At 37.9% G+C, this 21,886-nt stretch overlaps 1 protein-coding gene across 11 annotated transcripts in view; it reads right to left on the bottom strand.

Annotated features, from left to right (window-relative positions):
• thrb (thyroid hormone receptor beta) overlaps positions 1-21,886 on the bottom strand; it is a 109,169-nt gene that overhangs the window by 23,298 nt on the left and 63,985 nt on the right. For 9 of the 11 annotated variants that reach the window (XR_006845833.1, XM_046417075.1, XM_046417077.1 and 6 more), the window contains 2 exons: positions 15,964-16,036; positions 14,438-14,488 (listed from right to left, as the gene is read on the bottom strand). Coding sequence is in view for 10 of the 11 variants with exons in the window: in XM_046417075.1 (XP_046273031.1) it covers positions 14,438-14,488; positions 15,964-15,970 (58 nt within the window). In the remaining variant the exon portion in view is untranslated. Of the gene's footprint in view, positions 1-860; positions 6,415-14,437; positions 14,489-15,963; positions 16,037-21,886 lie in introns of those variants that run through there. The other 2 variants (XM_046417083.1, XM_046417084.1) reach the window with 2 other exon arrangements.

The following is a 21,886-nucleotide window of genomic DNA, read 5'->3' on the forward strand; positions in this document are numbered from 1 at the left end:
TTTATGTGATGCTGACCTAAAATGAACAATTAACCATCAAGTAGAATTTATGATAATCTTTGGTATTTGTGTAACTTTAGGTTTTATTTGAAATCTTTGAATTTTTTTTTTTTTTTTTTTTGGCTTCCTTTTCTTGTCACGTCGGAAAAGTGAATCGGCAACTGCACCAACAGGTGGATCAAGGAAAAGGCCAGCATTATCTATACACTATTCCTTTGTGTTGGTTTGTAACATGTAGTTGTGGACTTTTGACAAAATGTGACTTTGAAATGTCATACATGGAGATTTAAAAATAGACTAAACTAAACTAAATGCTAGTCTGACACCTAATATTTCCTCAGCACTTCCAGACAGACTTCCATAGATACACACTTCAAACTTCTTGTCAGCTTAATAAGTTCGGTGCTCTGAATTCTTCGTGACCTGAGGTTAACGAACTGATCAATACCCTTTTGGAGTTTGTTAAGAAAGCATTGATTCATCTTGCATCAACCTTCTGGTACCTCAACATCAATCAATAAAGAACCCCACCCGCCCCAGTCAAACCCTGAGTATCAGATGCACCAAGTGCACGTCACCGCATGACGCCTTAAGTCTTGGATTTATGCTTAATTCGAAAATCCCAGACATCATTGATTAAGGACAAGTCATCACTAATTACCAAAAATATATATAAAAAAGACGTCAGAAACATGTTCTTCACACTCAATTCAAAGAGACAAATACAAAAGAACAGAAACAATATCAGTCAATTCAAAACCTGAATATATGTATGCATTATGTTTTGCGTTGACAACAAAAAAACAACACAAAACCCTTTCACCAAGAAGATGTAAAGAATCACAGTCCGGACGTCATACCTTTCTTATGCCCTTCCTGTATCCACTGCAGGTGGGAGAAGTCAGGTTTGATCTCAGGGAAATATTCAGGCTGATGGTGGAAATGACTAAGAGGGATCTCCATGCTGCAAAATTCGCTCTTAAAAACAGGAGGGCCACCAGCGTACGAGCAAGAGCAGTGCTGACTGGATGGCCAAGCCTGCTCCATGCAGGGAGGATGGTGCAGTGGCTGGGGTTCACAGTATCCATATCCAGGCCCCTCGCCTGGGTATATGCAGTCCCCACTGCCCTGCACCGTGTAGCCTCCCACCCCAGGGTGAGGCATCTCATACACGTCTGGTATGCAGTAGTTCATCATGGACAGCCACAGCAGAGCACCATATAAAAGTTACGGGTTAACTGTCTGTTCTCTAAAAAGAAAAGCAGGTTCTAAAAAACACAAAATAGGTCTAAGAAGGCATCAAGCCATGTGAATGCGACAATTAGAAGTTTCCTGGTCTGAAAAAAACTTCAAAGACGCTGACCCTACGTAGACGCGCAAACCTTGTAGAGTCCAATCCACAGAGCACAGACTACACCTAGCAACTGCCCCACCCGTCACCGCCCAACCGAATGGGGAAGCAGAGATTTATGACGACGTAGGGCTCTAATCTTACACTCAAATCCTCGAAGTGCCACAGACAGCGGCGAAGTCACAGATTAAGACTTTGCGTGTTGGCCCTACAGTAAACACTATCCAATAACATCCACCGAGCGCAGAACAATTCTAAAGAAAGCGAAGGAAACTTCCAGTAAACATTACACTTGAACTTTAAACGCCTTTTTCTGAAGGTTCTCATATCATGTAAGAATGACTAATTTTCCAATCCTTGATACCTTTTCTAACCGTTTAACCTTTAACCTTTGTTTATTAACCCCTTTTCTTATCCTGTGGGGACTTTAAATAGAATCTGCACTAAGGTCAGTGCCATGTAATTATTCCTGTCAACTATTCAGTGAATGCTATGACACTGACTGTTTTATGTTTTACACATGTGCCTGAGACTTTTCACCATTAAGACTGCAACACGTCCTGTTACAGTCTTGACGACTGAACGACTGAGCACCTAACAATATTTTAAGGTGGGAGTTACTTAAAATAAATAAATAAATAACAGTGTGCTAACTTGATTTAGATTTATTTTCAAATCCACAAGTATAAACTATGTTTCTTGTTGGCTGTATTGTCTGTAATATACATATATTCATATTTACATATAATCATGCTAACACTATAACTGATTAAGATTAGTTCAATTACATTTTTATTTTATTTAAAGCACAAGATAAGAACAATGCTAACAAAAAATTGAAGCTGTGTCTATTCTTAAAATACAAGATATTATAATTGTAATTTTTATTTTCTCATTATTGACATTTTGTACTGTGTACTGCAATCTTTCAAAAACAAAACAATTTTCTCTAAGAAACACTTTGATAATAAGACTTTTTCCCCCTACAATGAGAGCGGCTATCATTTGTAAAATCAATGTCAGTAGCCCCACAAAGTAAGACACATTGCACGATCTGTTTCAGATAATACACCTATTATCCCAGACACGGCTATACTCAGCCGTATTGATTAGGCTTTCTGTTCAATAAAGATGGGATAAGCCTTATGGCGAGGATTCCTAATGCCTTCTTCAATAACGTAGCAAGGTTTCTCATTTTCTTGGAACTGACATCTAACAACAAGTCCTTGCTGTGCCTACAAACAATAACTGATTGTAAAAACAAATATAAACAGAAGCTGACAGACAGAAACAATTAGAAGCTTCTGATTTGACTTTGTGTTAAATTAGGGTTATGGATAATACCAGAGAAACTGGGTATTGAACTAAATTAATTCATCTGTTAAGTGTGATAGATTTGATTCATTTATGTGGTTACTTTCACTTTTCAATTACTTTTTTTTAAGTATTTTCCCTGATACTTTAAATATATACTCTTCCACTGGTTATTACAAGTTCTTCAGTATATTAAAAAATCGTAATGTGCAATAGTAAGATATTTTTGTTACTTTATACTTTGTTACTCACTAGCTTAACTGTAACAACTACACGTCATACGGATCGACCGATCAAGGCTTTAAAATGAAACATCAGCATCGGGACAGAATGAACATTTCAGCCACTATGGGATGCTGCTGAGATGATGCTTTAATTATGTGTACAAGTCACATACCTTTGACTGAGTAATTTTCTTATCTTGCCCAGTGAATGTTTACATTTTGAAAAGGATTTTTTGACTGCATTTGTCACTAGGCCATCACAAATATATGTGCATGTGTTGATACTAGCATCGGCAATCAACAACAGAAAGAAGTTGGAAAATATTTGCATTTCAGATATTGGTAAAAATCCAATAAGGTGCACCCCTAAAATAAACAGTGTAGATGATATTATCTCTGTTTCCCTTTGGCCCTCTTAGAGACAGTTTACCTAATGTATTTATCAAGCAGGCTACTGGTTCAAAGGTAATCCATTGTAGTTCCCTTTGAATTGCCAAGTGATTAAACTGGTCGATCAGTGTCCGCATTGTCAAGTTACATTAAAGAGAATAGTCAAAGAAGAAAATAAATGCATAAACAGTCAAGTATGTGAACATATTTAAGGCCTCAGAGTTCTCATGAGTCTAGAAATGTTAATGTTAATGAGGCCTGTTAAGTTACCATGAAACACTTTTCCATGAATGATAATATTAAATTTTCTATTTCCAGTAGAGCAAAGAGAGCAATCTTAAATTTCATATGGCCCTGATAAGAACAAGTAAGTCTTATTTTCGAGACATTTTGGGTGAGATTTGATCACGCAGATGTCTTTGATCTTCTTAAGATTAGCAAACACCAGAATGCAGAACATCTTGTCGGTTATCAGATCACAGAGGTGGGCCAGAAACATGTAGACATGTGAACGCGTGCACACATGGCTGTCTGAGGAAAGATGCGTGCAGTTTTGGCTTTAAAATCCCTGCTGCTTGCACTTATCTGAACTCTGTGAATTGCTCACAGTCTGCACGCTCATCACGTCTTTGAAAAAAGGCACGATCAATACTGGCGTACAGGATTATGAAGAAATACGGATAATCAGGGTTCTATGGACTCTGGACCACCCCTGACTTGAAGACCTGCATTGAGTGTAAAAATTACCTAACTGTTGTGCTGTTGTTTGTTTAAACCTTTTTGGCCTAAAACATTATATAACCACCACCCCCCCACAGATTCAACATTACAACAATAACAACAAATACAATTTCAATAAACAGTATAAGACTTTATATATTTCTCTCTGTATGTATGCATACACATACCCATATGCATACATATGCTTATTGTTTGCTGTGAACTACATATTTTCCAATACCAAAAAGAGAATCTAAAATTTAAATTAAATGAAAAAAAAAATCTTTACTTGTTGCATGTGTAATAAAGTATGGGAAATTCTCCCACTGCCAGATGGCTCTACACTTAACTGTTTTTTTCATTTCATTAGTTCTAGGTTGAGGATTTGTAACCTGTCTTGTCTCATGGTCATATTTCTGAATAAAACCAGAAGCCTTTGTTTTAAATCTTCAACCAAAGCTTGTGCAGCTGTTCCTGACCAGACTGCTGGCCAGTAATCGAGACAATAGCAAGGACTGCATGAACTGCGAGATGGTGTGAGAAAATAGCAGGATATTACTTTTACAGTTGTTTTGTCTGTGGGTTTCAGTGGTGATAGTGATGAAGGAGCACAAATAGGTTTTTGAGCAGATTGCATGTCAGTGCTATGCTGTGAAATGTTCGGCTCTATGGAGATTTATGGACAGTTGCTCCAGATTTTTGCATATTATCACTTGAGCAGTAAATATTCCACCTAAGAAAAGCAGAAGTCAGACTGTGTTGTTCTACTAGACACTGCTAAGTGGTGCTACTGTGAGTGCGTCAGCTGTTAGCCTGTCTGAGCAGGTCCTCGGTGGCTTTAAGTAGCTACAACACATTTAAATTACATACTGACATCTTGACACTCAAATGTCATATCAAAGTCAAATGTTGCTTTCTAAAAAACAAGCCTCTGTTACTAATGTTAACATCACCGCTTAACTGATGTGTCTGTCCAGCTTAAAGATGTTTAAGAATGTAATCTCAGTGGTTTCAAATTGCTCTTGGAATATGCACGTTTTTTTACGACAGAATTTAACATTATACACTAATTATCTAAGCATTTTCTTAGTTTTATACTACAGTTGACTATTCTGAGTTTAAACTTCCTGTTTTTAAATGTCAGGGAAAAAGGCTGTTAGGAACATTCCCAGTGAAATCACCACGTATACCGTGTTCAGCTTGGCATTTCTCTCAAAGGTTAACTCTCCTTTTTTTTTTTTGTAACATTTAATCCCTGTTCCCCATTACATTGTTTTTAAACTTTAAAACATGCCAAAGAAAGCCCTACAGAGTTTTGTGCCCTAGTCCACAGCACACTTACTCCCTTTTCACAGCTGGTTACAAAGAGAAACTCTTAATTAAAAAGTCTGTGTGTTAGCCGTCATTATAAAACTGAGAACAAAGCAACTCTGTATTTTAATGTAGCATATTGTCACAGGCTTCTCTGAATGTAAAATCAGCATTAAGTTAAACTGCATATGACTAAGAACACTTGCTGTCCTACAATTTAATCAAACACACACCCTGAGACTACATGGCCCAAAAAATACACACCCTGAACACACATTTCAGTATGTGTGAACTTAGGCGAAATGGTTTTTACACTTGCACTTTGTGTGACAATATCTGCATTATATGTTTCAGCTTCACTTCATAATATTATCTCCTGCTAAAATACTGGGGATTATTACGTATAGATATAATAAACACATAAATGATGTATCTTATGACAAATGTGTATCTTTTACTGGCTATTTAGTTAAGATCATTTTCAGCACGGATGCTGATAATCCTGCGATCCTACAGTGATTATGGGTCCAGATATTACAGTTAAAGCCACTTAAACATGTCAGCTATATCATGTTGAAGTGACAAGTCCAACTGAGGAGTGTTGGATGTCTAATCTCATTAGTTGTAAAGCACACGATCTGCATGACAGCGATGCATTTGTGCCCTGTGGATCATGCATGTCACGCTAAAAAAAGCTGAGACAGGCCTGACGGTTCAGTTAAAATTGGTTGCTGACAAAGCTTCACGGTATAGTCAACATACAAACTAGTCTAAAGTCACACATCTGAAAAAAAGTGAATATAGAAATGAATAAACTTCACAACACCTGTGATATTTAAAAATCATAAGGTTATCACTCAAATGCAAAAAAAAAGGAAATACCTTAGCAGCCATAGTAACTTAATTTGAGAACGTTTTAAATGTATTTACAGCCATGTTTAAAATTTGAAATGCCTGGACTTGGACTTGGAATGGACTTTAGGCTATTTACAATAAAGTATACAACTGTTTACAATTAACATTATATTCACAGATAAATTCTATACAGTGTGTGTAAAGTGGATTGTTCCACAAGTCGTAATTCATTTATTTTTAAAGAAAAAAGTAAATCTAGTTAGATTTATGTTAAACTTAGTTTTAGATTTCACGATAGAATCTTCAATTCCTAATAAAAACTGCTTTGTGATGAGCTGACATTTTTAATCACTAACGGTCTTGCAATGTTCTAGATCCTCAAGTCCAATATATTTAATTAATTGATAATATATATTTATTTGCCCCTGTTCCTTGGCAAGCTCTTGATTACTTCAGTGAACACAGATCTCATTTAAAGGTGAACCATTTGAGCCACTCCATTAACATGTTTTGCTCTACATGGCTCATTATAGTGAGGTTTTTATCCTTTGTATGATCATACACCACCTGCAGTGGAATGCTGGCTGTGCTGAACTGTTCCAACAATAGAAAAATAGTTAAAATAAGAAAAAGAAATTTAAAGGACATGAATTGCTGAAGAATTCTCAATAAAATCCCACTGTGATTCTGAGCTCATTTCCAGTAAAATGTGTGAAATTCATTGAATTCTGACTTCTTATCTGTTTCTTTGGAGCCCCAAAATGCCAAAATACAAGTTGTTCAAAAATGTGGAACTCGCATTGTACCTAAAATTAAAGATAGAAAATGAATTTTAAATGTCAGCACAGTAAATATTCATTGCATCTTTGAACATAATTGTACAAACTAGAAAATAACAACCAGGCCAAAATGAATGATCAGTGTTTAAATAATATGATTTGTCTGAATGAACAGGCTTACCACGGGATTACTGGCTCCATTAATGTAATAAGTGTGAGTGTGTGACAAGTAGATGTGATCAACATGCAGCAGCTGGTAAGAGGCAGGCCCTATGAGGCAAATCTGCTTGCAAAGAGGGCTTGATACCAGTTTAACTTTTTGAGGAGGTGATGTCCTCACCGTGGACTAATCTTGTTTGGAGTTTCTTAAAAGACTCGACAAACTGTTAAGTGTTTATCAGACAGAGTTTAACGCCTGTCAATACTGAAACAATCTGTTGTCTGAGCGGACCAAATCAACACAGATGGTTGTTCCATGTAAGGTTTTACCTTTTTAATCTAAATCTTTTAGTTCTGTTAAAATACAGTTACAGAATCATTTGCAGCTAAAAAAACAACAACAAAAAAACATGTATCATAATTTATCCAGAAAAAATATGACCAATGCCAAACTGGCAAAACTGACTCAATGTGTGCCATTTAAGTTGTTTTGCTCTTTGATTCCATCCTGGAAAATTACGTAATGTAATGTAGTGTAAAACATCAGTGTAATGTAATGTGATAATTTGCTAAACCTTTTTAACATACACGCAACTGACAAAAGTAAGAAAAAGACGCATTTAATGTTTGACCACGTTAGCTTCAATGATTCTTGTCAATATATGCTTATTCTGAATTTGATGCCAGCAACACATTTCAGTCAAGTTGGGACAGCTGCAACAAAAGCCTGGGAAAGCTGTGTATAAACAGGTTGATTGGTAACAGGTGATAGTATCATGGTTGGATATGAAAGGGACATCCTGGAAAGGTGTTCACATGCAAGGCTGAGGTTTGCCACTTTGTGAAACACATAACTGCAGTACATTACCACACGTGTTCACTCCAGAAAACTGCTGTAGTGAACGCAGTCTGTTTGGAAATGATAACAAATGATAACATTCTGTTTAAATTTACATTTTACACAGCTTGCCAACTTTAATTCTCTCATATGTTATGCTATATAAGGCTTTAATCGTTTCCTTGTAATGCAAATAAAATCTTGTTTACAGCTGACATTAAATAAATCTGCAAAGAGAAATCTGATTTTAGTATGTGGAGCGTGATTTCAGATCGATTTGCATTATCCTAATATGATAGTACTGAAGAAAACATCCAAGTTTAATATAAGCATACCATATCCAGTATTTTCACAAACAACACTGAAAACAACACTGAAGCAAGCACTAACACTGGCATCACTTCAAAATAGTGTATTTCTCTACTCACCTCTTTCTTTATCAGCTGCATCTTTTTCTCTTTAAACTCACTCTAATAAAAATGCAGTGAAACAGTAGGTCCAAATGTTATACTGAGTAAGTATAAATACTCCATGGAACACTAACATGTTGTCTTCAGGAGCTGAGGTAACAACAAGGCCTTTCTGTTGTCAATAACAATGGGCTTATTCCCTCATGGCTTTACTTTATGACTATCTTTCCTTGTAGTGTCTCTGTCGATGGCACCTCAGCACAGTGGCCCTGCAGCAGGCTTTTGTGCAGATATATTCCCTCCCTGATTGATTACTTTAGGTCTTGGGGGTTCAAAGCCGGTCAAGAACAATTTTGGATGTGAGGAATCTCTTTTACCCCGGGCCCTCAACTGACATGATGCCCTGAACCAGATGTCCTCAGCTACTTTGTTACCTGAGGAGGGCACATAAGTTGGTAAACCTTTCCCCTTAAAGTTCAGGGTAAGCTCAGAGGAACAACAGAAGGCTCCCATTCGTAAAGGTTAAAGTTTGAGAGGATTATCCCGCACTTTGGAATGAAGGGAAGGAACCAGATACTGCTTTTTAACTTCATTTTAAATTCTGTCACTGCTTTCCTACGAACTCCAAAAGAATGATTTGCCCTTCATGCTAGTCAAAGTGTAGACTGGCTGCTTGCAAAAGAATCAAATCTCACACATTATTATGAATCACTGCGTTCACAGCAACGTTAGCCCGATTCTGTAATCTAAGTGGGAATTACAAATGCTGGGGGATTCAAATTGTGCTTGTCATGTGCAAGTACGAGCAAGGAGGCGATGCATTCCCAAGTACTTTAAAACCTGCCCATCACAGGGATTTAGCTGGTCAAGATCAAGTAGAGCAGGTTCAAGTGCATCTTAAAGATACTGTAAAAGCTCCTTACCTAGAAACTTGTCTCACTGACACAGTGACAGTTTTCACAAAAAAATTAAGAAAACATAAACCATATTTTCACGTGTTTTAGACGTCCAGCCTGAACCTGTGGACCTTGACCACACTAATTCCTGGAGATTGACCGTAGTGGGCCTCTTTATCAAAGCAAGATGCAAAAAGGCAGCCAGTTTGTTACCAGCCTTTGTTAAAGCTAAACAGGACGCTAAAAAAAAAAATCATGTTTGATCAGCACTGCCTGATTTTACAGTTTGACCTGAATTTCATGAAATGAAATTTTTATTTGTAGTCATTTTTTCTAAGTTTGTAGTCTTGATGTTTCTGGTAGATATTTCTCATAAAGCTTAAGATGACAGATTACGTGCAAAGTGTAATTATTTTCTCTTCACAATACGGTTTGTGGAGCCCGTAACAGTAACACCACTGGAGCTCACACCTGTGATCTGCTCTCCAAACACACAAGCCGAATGAAAACTGTGTGAAACATGCTGCTTGCTGTTTTACGTGCAGAAAAGGGAAAAAAAAGTCAGATTTTAGAGCTGATATTCAGCAGGCATCATCATCGTTTAAGGAGAAATGCAGCTTGTGTCTTTTTAAATAACTATATTCTTCAGTCTGTCAACTATTCTTCATTCATCACAGCTGCTCTTGTCCACCTCAAAAAGCTCATAAAAAAAGTCTGCAGACAAGCCACTGCTCATGCAGAGAAGTAATGAATGAATCAACATGGCAGAGATTTCTAGAAGCAAACAATATTGAATGAGATTTCTCCTGAGAGACACGGAATTCGATTCTAAGACCAAAACAAAGCTGACAACTGCACTGTGTTTCTGTTTAAAACGCAATAATAAGAAAGTATGTGTGATTCTAAATTGAGAGCACAATAGAAGAAGGAAACACACACACACACACGCACACACACAAAAAAAACCCCAACTATCACAGTCTACATTACACGGCTCAATCTGAATGTGTGTACAAGCGTGAACAAGCGCGATCTTTAGCTGAACAGCTGACGGACAGACGGTGGAGATGATGTCATGCACATGCCAGCTGCTCCACGGACACTGAACAGCAAGCAAACAGGCATGAAAAGTGCATTTCCACACTACACTCCGTTCCCATTAGGATACAATGCACCTAACATGGTTACATCAACGTCACTAATTCAGTGACTGTGGACCATCTCTAGCTGGTAACTGTCACAACAGTGGAATTTCTGATGTAATGCTGACTTTGAAAAATATATGTATATATAAAAATAAACATCAGGGGAAAAATTTAAGACATTGTGGGTATAAAATTGTATTATTTTTTTTCTTAATACACCAATTAGGCTTTTTTTTTTTCAAATTGATGAAAGATTATTCTACCTGAAGTAGCGCACAAGTTGAAACCAATTATTGTAACCTAAGGTTTTAACCAATTATTCATTTATTGAAAGGAACATCAGATACTGATACAGAAATTATATAATTATTATTAATATAATAATATTAATGTTATATTTATAATATTTAAAAGCTGGTGGAACGAAAAAGAAAAACCAAAAAAAACTCTTTTAGAAATCTATCTTAAGAGTAGAAACCTCAGTGTTATCTGGTCTTAATAATAGCAAAATCAGGGCAGCTGGTTCTGGATTACTGGTTTTTCTCAGAGTCAAAACTAAACCTGATGAAGCCTTCAGCTTTTATGCCGTTCAAATGTGCAACAAATTGTCAGAAGACTTGATAGACTTTCCAAACTACTTGTTTAGTATTGCTCTAATTGTATTACATGCATTTTTAGCCTCTCTTGTGTTTTTGTTCTGTGTGCTTTTAATTGGTTTTGCTGCTCCTTCCACCAAGGATGTCATGTTTTCTGTCTGGTTTGTCTGTTTGTCAGCAGGATTAAAACAAACAAAAAAACAAAAACCCTACTAGGCCCAATTTTCATGAAATTCTATGGACTGGCCCCTCCCCCGTGGCTCCAGAGAGCAAGCCGAACAGTGAATGACCAGGGGGAGCAACGTTAGGGACAAAAGAGCAGCAGTCAATCAGAGAAATAAAACATTATGTTTTGATTGTTTCCCAGCTGTTACATTCTAAAGCACAAATAACACACCTCCACACAGCCCTGCAGGACGATTTTCACAGATTTCATGTGCACATCAGACACCTGCAGCTCTTAATACATCCGTGACACAGCAGAGGAGAGAGACAGAGACAGAGATGGAACCTGGTTCTTGATGTTTTTAGCCTATAGCACGACCTCTCACTCTGTGCACTATTACTGGCTGGGGGCTACAAGCCCACTACCCAAACACTGATGCCCAGAAACATCCCCAACACAGCAAAATAATAAATATTATTATTGTTTTGCTGTGTTGGGGATGAACACAGGCACACATAGGATCTCTGCAGATGCCACCTTGTACTTCTAGTGGCTCATAAGTGATGAGTGAGAGCTGATGATGATACTTTAGCTACAAACAAGCATATACTGATATCATTCTAATACTGCAGTAGTTGTATTTGCATGCATTCACTCTTTGCTGTGTAATTTCATTATTTGTCTTCAATGTGCATTTGCTCGTTTTCCTTCTACTGTGTGCTTTTGTCTGTGTAATCATTAAAGCGCCCCGCGATGCTTTTGGGTATGAAATGTGCTACATAAAATTTTCTTGCCTTGAAACGTTTTCACAGACCTGCGGGGTAAAACATTGAGCAACAACAAAAGTGAATATGCAAAGATATGTCATGAGGTGAAATGGGAGCAAGAACAAAAAAAGGCTTTTATATACTTTTTAATTTCAAAACTACATAAAAAGTGACTTCTCTGAACACACAGCATTAGTCCTTGAAGAACCTCATGAAAGCTCATGAAGACTTCTGTGAACCTGAACTAAAAACTTTTGCAAAGCTGCATTACGAGTTTATAGTGATTCATACGAGGGCAGTTTACTAAAATCCTTTGCTGTGCTAAACATTGCGGGGAAGCTCTTCTAAAGCCTTTGCTCCATGTATTACATAGGTCACACAATTCTCACAAGAAAATCCTCCACTTTTGGAAACATGGTCTTATGGCACAGACCAGATTTATGCGAGCCACAAGGGAGGTGGTGATAATAACAGACAGAAGCCTCAAGTATTCTAACAAGAGCAAACAATTATGAACTAACACAATGATCAGCTGTTGTACGCAGAGGCCAGGGTGGTGTGCTTTGTGTTCGTTAAGCTCATCCCTACGGACTACGAATGCAATCTCTGTCCACCTCCACCTCAAATGCTGCGCACTGAGCTGCTGAACATGTTAATTTTATATCACAGATGTATTGTGAATAATGCTTATGATGCTGTTAAGTTGGTTTCAGGTAAAATGAAGAGGACTATGTTATGAGCACGAATATGGCTATAAGCAAATCAGCCGAACAAATTTAAGAAGATGATCAACACCTTTAGAAACTTAATTCTCCGAATCTCCCTGTAGTCATGTAGAAGACATTCACTGGCAATACTATTACCACTATATCAGAGATGTCCAGAAATGAGTGTAAGTCTATTCAGAGCAGCCTCTGCTTGAACGTCACATGAAGTTGCAACAAAACTGACTAAAGTGCCCTTGTATGTGACTAAAACAGCTCCCAGACATGATGGAGCCTGTGTGCGTGTGTGTGTGTGTGTGTGTGTGTCAGGAATAGAGTTTGACAATGGCCTTATGGTCTTGCAGTTGCATGAAGATCTCTGCAGGACGTTTTAGCGAAAGCAGTTGAGGAAGTGGAAAATCTCCACTGCTGCTTACAGACCCATTAGTGGTTAGTTAGTTGTTTAATTGAGTCAAGCATGTAGCAAAGTAAATGAGTTAGCAATAGCCTGCAGTTACAGTGATGTCACACTATTCGGCGATGCTTTTTTACCCAGTTTATCTCAGCCGGTGCTTCAGTCCCTTAGCCCAGCTGGGTACATCTTCCACATAACAAGCTCTATTAGAACCAGACTTATATGGGGTATAATCATTTTATATCTGTATTTAGTTTTGTTTGTGGATGGATAAATAGAAGTAGATGTAAGATGAAAAATATGTATTTGTTTTAACATTTTTTAGGTTTAGGAAACTGCTCCTTTAAAATCTGATGGTCAGTTATTTCATTACTAGCAAATGAAAGGGGTTATTTGTACTTAATAACTAATAACATTAACTGAAATTTCTATATTTTTTTATTTTATTTTATGAATCCTTTAATTTGTAATAATTCCCTAACAATTTTCCATGCCGGAAAGAACTAAGTAACCTGGTAATAATTACAGGAAAAATAGAGACAGTTCTGAGACTGTGATTTAAATTGTTTCAGTTTGTACTTCCAGATAATTTTGCTTCACAGAATTGAACTCCAAGTACACTTTAGCTCATTATACTTTTATTACCGGACTTCATGTGAGCTGAATGGTTTCCTTGCCTGTGGGCGAATTCTACATTGTTGCATGTTGACTGAAGACAAAAAACCCTTTCTCTAGTTTGGTATTCAAATGAAATGAATGAATTTAAAAAGAAACCAACTCTTAGTGCAAAACTACATTTAAGAAAGTAAAAGTGTTACTCAGTTTGGTGTATGTTGTATTGTTAATAATGCCGTGAAGCCCATAATTGTATTAAGTATGTGAGATGAGATTTATTTTGGACAATAATGGTGTTAAATTGATTAAATCTTTAGAGATTTGTTTTTAATTAGGCCTTTACAATATTATACCAAGCAAAACAACCAATTCTTAGCTTAACCTTAGTTTTATTCATTTAAAAATGAAATGCAACACAACGAAAATAAAAGACAAGTCTGCAGTTACTATAGCTGCAAGAAAGCATTTAAATTAGATTTGAGTCAGAGATTTCCCAGGCACTTGGTCAGCGGTTTGGTTGAGGGGTTATGAATTTTGTTAGAAAGAGAAAGCAGAAAAATATGAAAAAGAAGAGAAAACATGTTTCCCCAAAATGTCTAAACAGAGTCAGTCAAGTCATTCACAGCCTTTCACATCATTTCAAGCAAAATGAAGAAGGTTAAAATTTGAAGCAGCTCCTCCATTTTTAGTGAAAAGCTCTGCATTTATCATGAGTGCTTCACAGCTCACCCAGACTGACAAAGAGGAGGAAAAGCAGTGCTGAGAGGGAGGATAAATATTACCATTCTGAATGGTCTCATCTTTCCAGCGGGGGGAGCATTTTTCTGATGGCTCTAAAATAGATGGGAGAGGCACTTTAAAACAAAACAGGTGAGAGAGGCACACTGACGCCCCTCTGCTTTTCACATCAAATCAAATGCACCAACAGTCAGATGCTAACAAAACAGCACGTTCATGTGAGTCCTAAACAACAGCAGCGTAAACCTCACAGTATGTTGTCTGATGTTGCAGTAACTGAGGGGACCAGGTTCATTTCCTCATGTCATACATGTAAGCCTGTATGCTGAGACTGATAACATGTGCCAAGTCAGCGAGGTCAGCAGGACCGGCTTCATCCACACGTCACGGTGTGATAAAGGAGGTCAGCTGGTGCACAGGGGCGTTTTCCAAGTTCACAGTGAGAAACTGTAACTTTAAAATCATCAGGCAATGGAGGAATTAAGTATTTCGTTTCTGCTCGGTTCAGTTACAAGTTGCTTCCAACTATACTTTTTTTTTGCATTGGCTTTTAAAAATTTTGGAATAGGAAAGCTGTCTTTTTAAAAAGAAGAAACTGATTTATTTTTGTGAATTTTGTGTTACGCCACATCACAAAAAGACAGTGTTCAGTGAACGTTACAGTGAAGGGGGTCCTCTCCTGGTGATGCCTCATCATCAACAGTCAAATTAGAATGACGGGTACCACTTTACAAGGATCACTAACGACATTCTTAGTGTACAGTAAAAAATATAGCAGCATTTATTAATGACTTACTATAATTTGAAGCTTTATTGTGAAGCAACAAAGTAAACAGTCTGTATGAGTCGGTTTAATTTTAAATGTTAATTTGATGCCATGATTTGCTATGCTAAATGAAAGTTTTTTGGCTATTAAGATATACTGATGGAGATTAAGTGCCAGTAGCTTGTTAACTAATGGAAGGAGAAGACAAAGTAACCAATGAGATCTGAGGCTTAATCTACTGCAACTGTTGTCCTTTTTATCTAACACATCATCAGCTTAATAATGATTTGTGTTAACAAGTGTTAACAGTGCTAATTAAGAAACTAATTATAAAACATTTATAAACCCCACTGGATGAGAATTTTATCTTTCTAATTTTATTTGCCTCATGAGCTCGAGTGTCGTAGGAAACAGAAGCTGATGAAATGATGTCAAGGTCAAAGTTGAGACTATGTGAATAAAAGACTCATAGCAGTAACCGGTGCAGTTAGCGGTTCTGCCACTGATCAAGTGTACAAGCTAGATTTTCAACTGATTTTAATTGTCAGATTTAATGTATTTAAGTCCCCAGACTAAGGTATGAAAGATACAAATAAACACAAAAGGTCAATTGCTGAGAATATCATACATATGGAGAGTACTCGGTATGAAAAGTCAAATTTATTTTTTGCAAATATTGGCTTAAATATTAGTTATCAACTTTAAAATTCAGCCACTTAATGCATAGCTGTGCTCTAAATCTTGCAGAACCTGGGGGTTTCAGGCTGTGGGTGTGTGTTGAGGTAATCAGGCCAGACATCTTACCTGACATACTGGTGGGGTTCAAGGCCAAGACGTCATCCTCAGAGCCTCCTCAGACATCTGGGTATCTACGAAGCTGAGCACAGAGCCAAGAAACCATGGGTCATTAAGTGCGTCCCTCATACCCAGTTGAAACATAACCTAATCTCTAAGATTTTAAAGCAAAGTATTTTGTGCTCACAGTGTGCCTCCCCCTCTGCGATATCTTAACAAACACCTGAAGTTGTGTGTGAAGAGAAAAGGTGTCACTACTTGGATACAATCAGCCTCTTCAGTTAGATAAAACTGGCTGAGGTGCACATCAGGGGGACATTCAAACTTGCAACTGTTACAGACTGTTCAGTTGGTTGGCCCATGTCACATGTCGCCACTGTGTAGGGTGACATCTAGTGGTCACACAGGGAAAATCATTGTACTCAACCTCTTAACAGTTGATTGCATTCTTTTTATTGACATGGTTTGATTATTTTTTTCTCTATTACATAACCATATTCAATGTGATACCTAGTGAGAGGAGAAGGCATTAAACTCAGAAAGTGTTGCATTCATAACAGTTTGTGACAGCTGAGCTGAGGCAGAGTCATGTTTAAAGGTTGAAGGAGACACATGATCTGCTGCTGTTCATCAGAAAATGCACACACGTTCAACATACCCAGGATATCCTTTCATTATCTGGCTTCACTAACCTTAACACAGCCACTCTAAGCAGTCACCTACAAATAATATGAAACCGTGATGCCTGAAAGGTAACTCAGTGTAAGACTCGACGGTCCCATGAAAACGTTTCTGACCAAAGCTCATGGCATTGTCTTTTCCATCCCCGCTTCCCTCCTACCGAAGCTGTGACAAAGGGTCACATTTGAGGTCAGTCACATCTGTATTCTCTCTCTTCTGCTCACACCTATGGTTCTGTGATCTCGTATCACGTCCACAAGACTGCTTTGTATGTGAGTGTGTTTTGAGAAGAACAAAACCATATATCCAACAATGGTGCACTGTTCCTTATAAATTTCATTCCTATTCTAAAACATTCTAGTGCATTTACACAAGGCTTAGGTTTAAATAATATAATTTGAGTGTCTGCTTAGGCTACCTCCAAGGCTTTTCCTTGAATATGACAGCTGCCATAATCCAGACTGTCTGCATGTTTGATCATGTTGAATCTAGTGAGGACGAGCACAAAAAACATCATTCAATTTAACATCTTCTAACAAATCACAGTTGCACAGAGGCAATAAAAGTCCTCTGTACCTCAGTGCCAACCCAACACGAACTGATCATCTTGAAGACATTAAGTAACCTGTATCTACACTGAAGGGTTGTAATAAGAGGTTTAAGTACACCTACATATAACATATCCTCAGCTGACTGAGCCTTTACCTGCTCTTTCTATGGTACAAGCATCAGTGTAATTCTGAGAAAAACTCTGATAAATGAACCTTCCCAACAAGCAACCACAAAACATCCATTCTGTAATTCAGCTTACATACTGTTTCAAAAACTTCCTGTCAACAAGCTCAGAAAGAAATAAAATGCAATACAAGTATTACAGCTTTGACAATTCCTTTGCACTGGAAGAACAGTTGGCTTGAAAAGCATTACAGGAAACTCGGCTTCAGTTTGCGGCTTTTTTCCCTCGAGAGCATTTAATATCCAGACAACAGCTGGGGAAGGCCCAAAAGCTGCATCATTCATACAACAGGTTTCTAAAGCTCCAGTCAGGACACAGACAGATACATGCCCAGTGATTTTCTGGTAGGAACAAATATGAAGATAGATGGAAAACTAAAAAAAAAACCAACTGTAATATAGATGGAAGAGATAAACGGTTGCAGGTCACAATAGGACTCTGAGATAAGGAGAAACAACATATACTGAGCAAAGTGAAACTCCTCATGGCGACAGTTTTATCAATAACCACCTATCTATATCATAGGCAGTGGCTGAGCCTACTGACTGAGCAAAGCCGACTGGAGGAAAACAGTCGGCTCAAAGTTACACCGGATGTTCAGGGAAACTGAATATCTCCAGATTGTTGGCTTCTCAAAAGGGGTTACATTTTGGGTCCATTTTCAAGTTCGTAAATGTCAACATTTGTTAAAGCAAGAGACTAACAAAACTCTGATCTAATTCTCTTATAAACAATAACATTATCCCACTCCTTTCTCATAGTGTTAACGTACATGGGAACCATGCCTGCTGGTTCCCAAAGAATTTTTAAAATGCTAAGTTCCACTTTGAAGGATTTCCTCTATTGGTATCCTCAGTGTCTCTCAACACAGATCATTTTAAGATACTACAAGTTCATGTAATGGCCATGAGTTTTAATCAACTTTATTTCTGAGAAGTCATGATTGTTTTTCCTGTGCAACCCTTTCAGCAGAAGGATCTTACATTGGATGATTGAGCAAAACCCTGCAAACCTTTTATAGCTAATGCCAGCTGAAAGATTACGCAGTTAAATACTACTGGTTGAGTTACTGATGATGTTATTCAAATGAGCTACAACAGAGACTGGGAAGCAAATTACCATGACTCTTACTTTCTGAACCCTGGATGCCTGAAATACCTTGTCACACTTTATTTGCATTTTAAAACAAATACATGTAGACTGTGACAATACATATATAGCAAAAAATAAAAAAACACATGGCAGGAAAAAGAGTTTCAGGTAAACCAAATTTTATCAGTTACACCTACTCTTAAGTGCTCACAGGGAGCATTTCAGGACAACTCGAATCCATCAGATCGGAGGTCCGCAGATGCCAATTTATTTTGGACGGGGGAAAATCATCCAGCTGAGTGCTTTTTGTGGCTCTCTAATTGCCATTTCTGCACATTAGTGTCCCAAATAAACAAAAGTGACAATAATGGGCCTCCACCGCAGGCGTAAATTAGCTGCGGTGGCAGGGAGCAGGGTTGCTCGAGTCCATCCTTTCCCTTTCACTGAGCTTTGGCCTTTTCTACTTTTTTATTTTCCTGCTTGCTCCATTTGATTTTTTTTCTACATAAAAAAGAGAGAAACAGGGTTGGACTCTGTGGTATTGGCTGGACAGCTACAAAACTTCACTTCTTGATTCCTTACTCTGTGCTGTCTGTGCAGGGAAACTTCTATACAGCTGATCTGAACTTGGAAAAACAGTTGGTAATTTGCACTGGTAATAATGAAGAATGGCGGCAGATGAATGAATGCGAAACGAATGGGGTACCTGCCAAAGGCTAAAGACCACAAAGTTTGTATTTCACCAAATGGGAAGAGGCTTCCCTGGATTTATACATTTTATGTATATTTTTTTAAAAACACATTTTTATGTCTGGATTTGGACTTGTCTAAATGTAAGGGTATGTGGATAGTAGTAGGGGTAGTAGGATGGTCCAGGGCATGGCATCAAATTCCAGGGTTGACAGGTAAGCCATATGTACACTATATGGACAAAAGTATTGAGACACATGACTGTTACACAACTGGGACTTTAATGACGTTGTCATTCTAAATACACAGACTACTGTAACTACAACAGCTTACACTTTTCTGGGAAGACTTTCCACAAGATTTTGGAGAGTTTCTGTGGCAATTTTTGCCAATTCATGCAGCAGAGCATTTGTGATCTCAGGTAGTGATGTTGGATGAAAAGTCCTGGCTCACTGGGCCTGTCAAGTTCTACCACACCAAACTCATCCAACCATGTCTTTATGGACTTTGCTTTGTGCACTGGGACACAGTCATGCTGGAATAGAAAAGAGCCTTCCCCAAACTGTTGACACAATGTTGGTAGCATCACATTGACCAAAATGTCTTGGCATGCTGAAGCATTAAGATTTCCCTTCACTGGAACCCCTGAAAAACAGCCCCTCTCATTACTTTTACCTATATATAGGGTATCAGTAGTTAGTGGAATGCAATAATAGTGGTGAGTATTAGGAGAGCAAACTAGGAAAGCAAATACACACCACAATAAAGTGACGTTGTTTAACAGCGCGACTTTGACTAGGTAGCTGTCATGTGACAAAATGAACGTCAGACCGATCTGAGAACGAACGTACTGCTCGCCACACAGCCTGAGCTGTGAACGATGAACATGAACCGAGCCCGAGCTGCCTGTCATGTGAGAAATGAACGAAAGAACGAACCATAACGATCCGTATGAACGGTCCGTGGACAAACTGTAGTGCTTGCTGCTTGCCTGAGAGAGAAGGTACTGCATGAAAATAAACAAATCGCTCACTGAGAGGACTCATTACTCCAGAGTCATATAAAAGATTAGTTCATATTGAACGAATCATTCACAAACGACACATCACTAGAATGCATGGCATGGTGGCAACAATATCAAACATTTTGTGCAGTGATAGTGAAGACAGAGTAAAAAAACTAAAGCAAGGTTATTGTGCTAAAAAGTCTTTCTTTTCCTCTTCTCAGGTAGACACAAACAGAATCTGTCAAATTTACAGAAACCTTTCTTTGAAAACACAGGAGCACTGCTCCAGGCATGAAGTGACTGTGTGTCTCACATTGTCTCTTGCTTGTACTGTATATTATGTGCACATATTGATTTCTACTCTCGACTTTCCTGGAACAGACCAAATGGATCCACTTTTTTCATGATAAGAAAGTGCTGAGCTCTGATGCTGAGCAGTTTAAAATGCAGGTGTTTACTCTGGGATGGTGAAAGCTGGCCTTACTTCAACATCACAACCCGACAGACTTGCTTTTCATTACACACCACAGCTGGCTCACATTAGCACTGCTGCTAGCACTGTCAGCTGTGTTGAACAGTATGCTTTCACAGTATGCATGCAAGTGTCTGCTCAGAAATGTTCTGACATACAATATGTAACTGCTGTATGCATAGAAGTACAACTTGCATCAGTGCCTGATGATCTGAAATCAGTATCTTGATTAGCGCCACATTCCTTGATGACCACCTCTCACGTCAGTAAGACGTCTTCACGTCACGTAATACAAAAATAACCTTGAATTAAGCCTAATAACTCTTTACATAATACACCTTTGCACAAGATTCACCAGTGATTCCTATTTAATTGTACAGCAACTGGACCGCCTCAGGTCAAATAATCTTTTTTACTGATGAAAATAAAAACAACAGTATCAGTTCTTTCCATTTTACTTTCTATTTGCTCATCCTCTGGTTAACAATTCTCTTTTCGATGGTGTCTCGTTTCGATTGTCTCTGTATTTCATTATGTGGCTCTGTTGATGACCACTGAAATGCTGGTAAAGGCATGCTTCGGTAATTAACTTCGCTAAGTGTTAAAACTAACTGTCTAGCCTTGCCAGCTTGCCGCGTATTACAGTACAGATACACAGAGCGGAGCAGAGGGAGTGACATGCCAAGATAACGGTAAGTGCAATAAAAGCTTCCAAGTAAGATTATGAATGTAATCCGCTGAAAAACAAAACTGGACAGAAGTTGACACACTGTTAGTTTTAGATTTTAGATTAGATTGCACTGTTCTTGTACTTTCAAATGCATTAAAGTGACACTATTCGAATGACTGCCTGTCTATAGAAATTTATCCATTATTAATAATATTATCCATTATTTAACATCCCTCTAGCAACACCGAAATTGCATCTGAAACCAAATTCTCTCAAAGAAAGTGTTGAATGCCAGCATCTTAAACAAAACAAGGCAGATCACTGAACCAGTTTTAAGTAATCCAACTTGATTTATACATTTTGAAATAGGCAGTTCTACTGTACATTGGAAACAGATTAACCAGAAGCAAACTAGGACTTAATTACTGAAACAATAGACTAAAGCATTGGTTCAGCTGTTTCATGGTGAATTCAAAGCATTGTTGACAGTTGATTTGTTCTGCTTTGATTTGACTTGGCTGATGATCAGACTGAATGTACAGGAGCCAGCATGGACAAAATTTGAGAAGACAGAAGCCAAAATAG

The sequence above is a fragment of the Scatophagus argus genome, chromosome 17, assembly GCF_020382885.2.
Source record: "Scatophagus argus isolate fScaArg1 chromosome 17, fScaArg1.pri, whole genome shotgun sequence".
NCBI lineage: Eukaryota > Metazoa > Chordata > Actinopteri > Scatophagidae > Scatophagus > Scatophagus argus.